The 9980-nt window shown below is 47.2% G+C and overlaps 1 protein-coding gene across 1 annotated transcript; it reads right to left on the reverse strand.

The window, feature by feature from the left end:
• Positions 1–3937: 3937 nt before the first annotated feature.
• Positions 3938–5051, reverse strand: LOC123448429 (formin-like protein 14). Its single transcript, XM_045125303.1, has one exon. The coding sequence runs from the start codon at positions 4945–4947 to the stop codon at positions 4126–4128; it is 822 nt and encodes a 273-aa protein (XP_044981238.1). The 5' UTR covers positions 4948–5051; the 3' UTR covers positions 3938–4125.
• Between the last annotated feature and the right edge of the window lie 4929 nt (positions 5052–9980).

Here is a 9980-nt window from a genome sequence, read left to right on the forward strand (position 1 = left end):
TCGTCCATCGTCTGCGACCGAGATCCAGTGTTTACCAGCCACATCTGGCGTGATCTTTTCAAGATGGCGGGCATCAAGTTGTGTCTAAGCACCGCGTTCCATCCTCAGACCGACGGCTAGTCAGAGATTGTGAACAAGGTAATCGCAATGTACTTACGTTGTGTTACAAGTGATCGCCCACGAGCCTGGGTGGACTAGCTCGCTTGGGCGGAGTACTGCTAAAACACATCCTACCACTCCGCTCTGCGTGCCACTTCGTTCGAGGTCATTTATGGTCGTCCTCCACCGCTCATGCTTCTATTCCAGGAAGGGGTGGCTCAGACCGAGGCGGCAGGCGAGCTTCTCCGCAGCAGGGATGAGGTCCTCGCGGAGGTGCGTCAACGTCTTCGCCAAGCGCAGCAGCTGTCCAAGAAGTTATATGACGCCCATCATCGCGATGCAGAGTTTGCGGTAGGCTATTGGGTGTGGTTGCGCCTTCTCCACCGCACCACTCAGCAGCTGGACCCGCGCGCCAAGCGCAAGCTCGGGCCGCGTTACGCCGGGCCGTTTACGCGTGGCCTCTCGGCTACAATTGCCGTCGGGCGCCTGTATCCATGTCTTCCATGTGGGGCTCCTCAAGCCTTTCCGCCGCGAGCCACCGGCATCTTCGCCGGTCCTTCCGCCAGCTGCCAACGGTCGCCTACTTCCAGGTCCACAGAAGGTGTTGAGGGCTCAGCTGAGCTGTGGAGTTTGGCGACTTCTGATTCAGTGGCAAGGCCTTTCCAAGGAGGACGCCACTTGGGAGGAGCTTGAGGAGTTCCGCCAGCAGTTTCCAGAGCTTGAGGACGAGTTGTTTGCGCAGGCGGGGAAAGATGTTATGACCGGGGCTACTTATAGCCTCCGCCGGCGGACCGACAGTAGTTAGGGGCTTAGCCCGGTTATCATAGTTAGGGGCTTAGCCCAGTTATCGTATTTTTATCTAGCTATGAGATTATATATACTCATGTGAAGACCTATTCTGAAATTAAGAAGTAGCAAACTTATTTGCTCGTCTTCTGCCGGGAAACCCTAAACCCTAGCTACCGCCAGCGGCCCTCCCCATCTCGCGATCACGGCGCCACAGCTCCGTCGCTCACGCCTACAGCCTCGCCAACCCACCAGCCACCCCATGTAACCTACGCCTACGCCCTGGTAGGAGGCCAGCTCCTATCAAAAACTCTTGAAGAGCATTTGGAACATCTCAGGATGGCACTAAATGTACTTTTGCTCAGCAGCAGTTGGAATATTTGGGCCATATCATCTCTGATAAAGGAGTGCAAATTGATCCTGATAAAACTCTGGCTATGGCTCAGTGGCCTACTCCTCAAAATACAACTGAACTGAGAGGGTTCTTGGGGCTCACAGGGTATTATAGAAAGTCCGTGCAAGGTTATGGCATTATTGCCAAGCCACTAGCAGAACTTCTGAAGAAACAAGCTTTCTCTTGGAATCCAGAAGCACAACACGCATTTGAGAAACTGAAAGCAGCTATGATGACCACACACGTCTTGGTGTTACCCAACTTTGACCAGCAATTTTGCATTGAGACAGATGCATGTGACACACGAATTGGTGTTGTACTGTCCCGGGGAGGTCATCCTATAGCTTTTTACAGTAAAGCTCTTGGAGTGAAAAAACAGTCTTTATCCATTTATGAAAAGGAGTTTTTGGCTATTATGATGGCTGAACGATGGAGAGCCTATTTACAAAGAGGACCATTTATTATCAAAACTGACCACCAAAGTTTTTGTCAACTAGAAGATCAGGTCCTCACCGCTGATGTGCAAAAAAGGGCAATGACTAAGCTTGTGGGTTTACAGTTCCAGTTTCAGTACAAAAAGGGCAGCGAAAACCTGGCAGCTGATGCCCTATCGAGAGTGGAACATCTGTTAGCAGTGACTACTACATCTACCAGCCAGCCTGTGTGGCTCCAGGACAGGAAGTGCTCAATTCCTATGAAGTGGACCCTTTTGCTCAGGAACTCCTTCAGAAACTGACCATATCTTCTGCTGACATTTCAGAGTATTCTCTCGATAAAGGTGTGATTAAACATCAGGGCAGAATTTGGATTGGAGCAAATCAAGCATTGAAAACAAAACTCATTTCTGCCTTTCATGCTAGTGCCGTGGGTGGTCATTCAGGCATTCAAGCTACCTATCAGAGAATTAGAAAATTGTTTGTGTGGACTGGGTTAAAGCAGGACATAACAGATTTTGCCCATCAATGTGTTGTGTGTCAACAGGCCAAACATGAACACCTCAAATCGCCAGGACTACTACAACCTCTACCTGAAGGACCCTGGCAAGAAATTACAATGGATTTTATTGAGGCTTTGCCAAAATCTGAGGGTTACACAGTGATTCCGGTGGTAGTTGACAGGTTCACCAAATATGCTCACTTCCTGCCTTTGAAACACCCTTTATCAGCTACAGTGGTGGCCAAGGCTTTTCTTCACACAGTTGTCAAGCTGCATGGACCACCACACACCAATGTGTCTGATAGGGAAAAAATATTCACCAGTCATTTCTGGAAAGATCTGTTCAAACTTTGGGACACTAAGTTGCTCATGAGCACTGCCTACCATCCTCAAACAGATGGACAAAGTGAGAGAGTAAATCAGTGTTTGGAGATGTTTCTCAGGTGTGCAGTCCATGATACTCCCACTAAATGGCATGCTTGGCTGCCTTTGGTATAACACAAATTATCACTCATCTCTGGAGTGCTCTCCCTTCAAGGCCCTATATGGATATGAACCAACTTATGGAGTATTTCCTACTCTGTTACAATCTGACAATGTTGATGTGGAGCAATGGCTTCAAGAACACCAGACTCACACTGCTGTATTGAAAGCACATTTGCTTAAAGCTCAAGCTAAGATGAAGCACTACGCAGACGGAAACAGAACACCCCAAATGTTTTCCATAGGGGGCGAAGTGTTCTTAAAGCTACAACCTTATGCTCAGACCACTGTTGCTAATCATCCATGTGCCAAATTGGCCTACAAGTTTTATGGTCCCTTTCAAATTGTGGAGCAGATTGGACCAGCTGCATATAAACTGCACTTACCAGCAGCCGCACAAATTCATTGGGTTTTTCGTGTCTCGCAGCTCAAAGAGTTTGTCCCGGATCACACTCCTGTCTTCTCCATTTTACCTGTTCCTGTTGACCTCTCCAGTCGTGATGTTCAGCCAGGTGCTATCTTAGAAAGAAAACTGGTGAAGAAGGGCGACACTGCTCTCTTGCAAATTTTGATACAGTGGACAGGACTACCGACGGAGGCTGCTACTTGGGAGAACTATGAGACGCTCAAGCTCCGCTATCCCACCGCTCCAGCCTGGGGACAGTCTGAAGCTCAAGAGGGCGGCAATGTCAGTACTAGTGCCCTACTACTGACAAGAGAAGTGCCAACTACGGTGCAAAGGAACTCGATCGACACAGCGAGCTCAACAAGGCCAGCAAACAAGTCAGTGAGTGTTGGGCCGTTGGGCCAAGGGAAGTAAGTGGAGGCCCTGTAGGTAGCCCATGTTGAAGGAGAGTTAAATACCCAGTTGGCCAGCCGGAGATGACAGCGAATGTAATCGAGATCTGATCAGTCTTCCCCATCTCGTCTCTTTCTTCTTCTTCTTCTCCGAGTTGTACCTCTCCTTTTCTGATCCCCTTCCCAAACTCTTCCAATTATCTGTACCCGACATTATTGAGTGAAACCGTGAACACTGAGGTTGGTCCATCACATGCTTGACAACTATAGAACTACCAATGATCGATAAGATGCAAGCTGGAGTGGCACCTCACGACTACTCAGGGATAAGGAGGAGGGTGACGCCTAGCACCTATGACTGTTTTAATGCTACAGGGTTGCCTTCTAGAACAGTTCCAGGTTAATAGAGAACATGCAGCCTCAGTCAGAAGATTTCCTCTGTCAGCTAATGAACAAATTGCATTCACCCGCAAAAAAAATGAACAAATTGCATTGATAGCTACAAATATCCTAGAACTAGTGGTAGCAAATACTAATAAATAACGCTGTATCCATTGGAATCGCTTCCAGAAATTTGATCTATACTAAACTGGTATTATGCTCAGTTGGTAGAGCATGTGCAAGATAAATCAACAGGCAAAGATTTTGCATTGAAGAACAAACCTATTACAGACCACGCATTTCAGCTGGGAAATCTGTCCATTGGCCCGGTAATTCTTCTTCACCTCCGTGTTTTCGTTGATCACCCTCAGCATCTTAAGAAAGGAGCTTTCGAGTGTTTTCGCATCCAGCTCTGGCGTCTCGACCTTGATCTGCTTTGCAGTACGCCTCTCCTCTGGTTTCTGATGTTGTTGGTGTTGGCGGCCCGAGGACTCACCGGGGACGCCACCATTGCTCTGACCCTCCCGCTTGCGCTTCTGGGGCGACCCGGGAGGAGGTGCAGAGTGCATCGGTGGCGGAATCCAACTGTTAAGGCCAGACCCCGGGCCGGGCGGGCCTAAGTGGGGCGCAGTGAATATCGGCGGCTCGCGGAGTTGCGGTGGAGGCTCGAGGGGCAACGCGAAGTAGGTGCGAACCGTGCCGTCGGAGAGCGCGACGGTCCGGCGGTCGAGGCACTCGAGACCATACTGCAGCGGGGGTGGAATGGAGGCCATGGCGGCCTCCACCGCCGCGACGGTGAGCAGCGGGCGCGGCGGGGGCAGGGGCTGCGGCGGCTGGAAGTGGGCGGCGTGCGGGGACCGGGGGAGGGGGGGTAGGTTGGGCGCGCTGTTGGAGTTTGGATTAGGGTGCGAGGGGGTTGAGTGCGCGGCGTCAGCTTCAGTGGGGAGTATGCGCTTGGGGTTGGGATCGGCGGCGGAGGAGGAGGAGGAGGATGCCGCCTTGGTCGACGGCTGCGTCGTAGTCGCCGACGGTGGCAGCGGAGGAGGCTTGGGAATGGCGGCGGCTTTCATGGCGGAAGATTTCTTCTGGCTAGGGTATCGGCCGGGATTAGATTAGATTTGCAGGAGAAGGATGAGTACATGCAACCGGGATGGGAGAGGAGCGGCCGAAGCTCTTTTCTTTGCGCGCCCCTACCGGTCCGCCGTCCGATCTTTTTAAAAGACCTCAAATTTGACATCATCAAATGGTTGATGAACATCTTAAAATTTTACAATATAAATAATGCCATAAAAAATTTACAACAGAAGACATATTATAAGAATGTATGTATATTTTTTTGACAATAAAACTAGTTATAAAATATTTTCTGCAACAAAGATCGTTTATGAAAATACATGCAGATTTTTTTTAACGAAGTGTTATAGAATACTTTTCTATAACAAAAATTGCATTGCAAAAATATTTGTATATTTATTTTACAACAAAATTTGTTATAAAATATTTTCTGCAACAAAGGTCATGTTGTAGAAATGTTTGTAAATTTTTTTATAGTAGAAATCATATTGTAAAAACGTGTGTAATTTTTGTAATTACCTTGTTGTAGAAAATTTATGCAACCGAGATAAGGATCCGTGTGCGTTAACGCGAGAACGTTTCACACAGGGTTGTGATAGCCACAAGACGTGTGGCACGCATGGAAAGCGGTGGACGCGCAAATATTTTCGGACGACTAATTCACAACAATTTTTCTTTTTCTTTGAAAATTTTATTATCATATTGGCGTTCCTTATCTATAATGAACCAATAATGATGCGGAGCATCCCACAGACATCACCATAGCAAGAATTTCTTTGCCAAGTGACACGTGCTACTTCTACATCAAACATACAAAGGTAAATCATCTCCTTTACACGTGTTCACTTGACCCCTTTGAGGATGGTATACTACTTGACACTCCTCTAGTGTGCATACATAAGTATTGTCGGAGCTTCACAAAGGACAAGCAGTGCCAGCATCTACATACGACTACACCATCTGCGAAGGAAGCTTGGAAGAGAAGGAAGAAGAAGCAAGGACAACTTCTCGAAGGTCCGGACCTTCCGGCCTCCGACGACCAGAACAGCTCCTAGGCACGCCAACTCTCTGGATAGCCCGGACCCTGTCCGGGCCTCACCCGGAACCTCCGCACCCCGGTCCTTCCGGCCTGCCCGGAACTTTCGGCCGCAGCGCACACGAAGTGCGCCAACTCTCGGAAAACCCCGGAACTTGCCCGGACCTTGCCCGGAACCTCCGGACCCCGGACCTTCCGGCCCGGTCCGGAACTTCCGTCCTGCGTGCGTGCAAATACTCGGGCCCGAGGCCCATGTACCCCTCTCTCCCTCCTATCTCACCCTACTGTAAATACTTGTCTCCCACCTCCGTTTTAGGGTTAGTTATGTATTGACAATTACTTGTTAAGCTTAGCTCCATTTACTACCTCCTCCCAAGGAGATACCTCCATGTGAGAAAACCACGTACCGGATGCCAAGGCCCCTTACGAGGGAAGATCCCCTACTGGATTCAAGGCCCCATCTCCCCATGGGATTTGGGATGAACTCTACCATGTATCCTACTTCCACTTTGTTGTTCATGTACCCTTGTGGATCTTGTGTGTGGTGAGTCTAGTGGATGTGTGATTGGTCTTATTCTTGAGTGTTTCCCTTGTGATTTTTCCTTGTTCTTCCCCGCATTCTTTGTGTTTTTGAGGAATCCCCTTCCAATTCGTGAAAGATCGACACCCACGGGCATTGCCATGTATCATATTGGTATCAAGAGCCACGTTTCTCACGAATTGGAGTCCTCCCCTTCGTTTTCTAGCCTTAATTTTATTTGATTTCGTCCCAATTCAAAAATCCCCACAAAAATAGCCATACCAAAATTTCTTTCAGTTGTTGGTTCTTGTCATATTTTGTTGATTTTGATCCATGATATTCGTGTTTTGCAAGTAGATCTAGCTTCCCCGTCATGAAATTCCCCCCAATTTTATTTTCCCCCATCAATTTTGACCCACAAAATTGATTTTTTTGCCCCCGTTCTTAGATCTGGAAACTGGGGTTCGTCCGAGAAGTATTTTCGCGACCCGAGGAACTTCCGGCCTCGCTGGAACTTCCGTCCCCACCCTGGAACTTCTCGCCTAACCAGAAAGTTTCCACCAAAATTCCCGGGTTTTCCCCGGACCTTTCCCGCGACCCCTGGAACTTCCGATACCCCCCGAACCTTCCGAAGCCCGGAACTTCCGGCCTAACCAGAGTTAGTGCACAGATTTCAGCACTGCGCTCGTTCACCATTTTGGCCATAACTAATTCATCTGGAGTCCGATTTTGACGTGTTTAGCTCGTTTTGTAGCTATTGACTTCCCCTATCCCACAAAAATACTTCCAAAACCATTTTAAACCATCAAATATTTTGCATTTTGGTATCCTTGCATAGGCCTCCACCATAACTTTCGCATAGTTTTCCCACCATACCTCTTCCGCCAACATAACACAATTTTGTTTGAGATTTTGAGTTGTGGTTCCCATTTCCTAAGGTGTTTAGGCTAATTAGGGAAGGTTCTACATCGAAAACGCCGCTACTCATCATCGCCACGGCCTCGACATCGACATCGTCCACTTCGCCTTTTGACAGCCCAACCGTAAGTCAGGACGGTAACCTCGACGACATCATTGTCTATTTCCTTGCCATTGCTTTGATCGCTTCGAGCCTATTGCGTACCTTACCTATCGAGACTAGTGAGTTGAGAACTGTCGGGCCACATTCCTTGTGCATTGTAGTGTTCATCTTATGCCACATAGCTAGTTTTAGCATGCAAAATATCCTGTTATCTACATTGTGCCATAAGTCTCTCTCGTGCATATCCATCACACTTGTCTCATATATATATTGGTTCGAACATCAAGCATTTCCTATCAAAAAAGCAAAAGAAGAAAAAGCTTTTAAGCAAAAGAGGAGATACAAAAGAGCTTCTAAGCAATAGCAATAACATCGCCAAATTGCATATCATATTGGTAGCATATCATATCATACTTGATCATCTTGGATCATACATGCATAGCATACTTGAGATTGAAGATGGCATGTTTACTCTTATAGGTTGGTGCACAAGCGCGTATCTAGACCATTTGAGAAATCGATCTATTGTCTCTCTAGTATCCGTGCAGCAAGAGCTTTTTTCGGGTCTCGCATATTTTGTGCTCATTCCTTGGTTGTGTAGATCCCGTTTATCTATCCGTGTGTGTGTTCCTAGTGACACCATAGTTATTGATTTATTTGCTTTGCATTGCAATTTTGTGAATCTTCCTCAACATTTTCAATATCTTGACTAACATTTTGCTTGAATTTTGTGCCACTTGACCTAACCGAGCCACTTGATAAGCTTTAGGGCATGTTCGGTAGTCCCCTCGCTTCACTAAATCCTCGAATCTCGCTTCTGTTTTCCAACTCCAGCTTCTTCCACGAATTGGGATCAATGGAAAAGCGTTCGGCTCGCTGGCTTCGGCTTCTCGTACGCGCCAGTAGGCCGGCCTGCCAGGGCGGGCTAGAGCCCAGTCAGCTTAACAGGTAGGATCGGTGGGAGACAGGAGGAAAGAGGATGGGCTTGGCCCAGATAGGAGGGAAAGGCAACGAACCGGTATGTAAGTCACTTCGCGGTGGCATATGATCGTAAATAACGCCAACTCCAGCTTCCTCGATTCCTGGATCGACAAAACTACCGCTCCAACTTTTTGTACGTGGATCTTGTGTTGCTCTCGGAAGCCAGCTTCCTGGAGCCGAGCCGTTCGGGCCAGCTCCGCTAGCGGATTCGCGAAAGCTGGGAGTTGGCAAGCTATCGAACAGGCCCTTACTTTGTAGGTGTGAGTGAACAAGTCTGGTACCAATTCCACTATTCTCTCCTTTCACATTCAGTGAAACGGGATACATTCTCAACTTTAGGAAACGGTATTGCTATTTCTTATCTCATTTCCCACTAACATTTGCTCGAGTCTTGTGATGGCTAGGTGATACGTCTCCAACATACCTATAATTTTTTATTGTTCCATGCTATTATATTATATGTTTTGGATGTTTTATATGCATTTATATGTTGTTTTATATTATTTTTGGGACTGACCTATTAATCTAGAGCCTAGTGCTTGTTTATGTTTTTCCATGTTTTTTAATATTGCAGATAAGGAATGTTAAACAGAGTCCAAATGGAATAAAATCTCCGAAAAGATTCTTCTTGGACCAAAAGACACGCAACAGACTTGGAGTAGGGGGCAAGGCAATTGTTGGGAGGCCACAAGCCTATAGGGCGCGCCCTCGGGGGTGGTCGCGCCCCTGGCTTGTGGCCCCCCTGGAGGTCTCCTAACCTTAATTCTTGGCCTATAAATTCCCAAATATTACCGTATCACCAAAAACAGCCACGAAAATACTTTTACGCCACTGGGAACCTCTGTTCCTGACAGATCCAATCTGGGAGCCTTTTCCGGTAATCTACAAGAGAGAGAATTGATCACGGAGGGCATCTACATCAACTCCATTGCCCCTCCGATGATGTGTGAGTAGTTCACCACAGACCTACATGTCCATACCTAGTAGCTAGATGGCTTCTTCTCTCTCTTTGATCTTCAATACAATGTTCTTCATGATCTTCATGGAGATCTATCCGATGTAATACTCTTTTGCGATGTGTTTGTCGAGATCCGATGAATTGTGAGTTTATGTTCAGATTATCCATGAATATTATTTGAGTCTCTTCTGAATTCTTATATGCATGATTTCATATCTTTGCAAGTCTCTTCGAATTATTTGTTTGGTTTGGCCAACTAGATTGGTAATTCTTGCAATGGGATAAGTGCTTAGTTTTGGGTTCAATCTTGCGGTTTCCTCACCCAGTGATAGTAGGGGTAGCGAGGCACGTATTGTATTGTTGCCATCAAGGATAAAAAGATGCGGTTTTCATCATATTGCTTGAGTTTATCCCTGTACACCATGTCATCTTACTTAATGCGTTACTCTATTCTTCATGAACTTAATACTCTAGATGCACGCAAGAGTCGGTCGATGTGTGGAGTAATAGTAG

The sequence above is a fragment of the Hordeum vulgare genome, chromosome 4H (assembly GCF_904849725.1).
Source record: "Hordeum vulgare subsp. vulgare chromosome 4H, MorexV3_pseudomolecules_assembly, whole genome shotgun sequence".
Classification (NCBI taxonomy): domain Eukaryota; kingdom Viridiplantae; phylum Streptophyta; class Magnoliopsida; order Poales; family Poaceae; genus Hordeum; species Hordeum vulgare.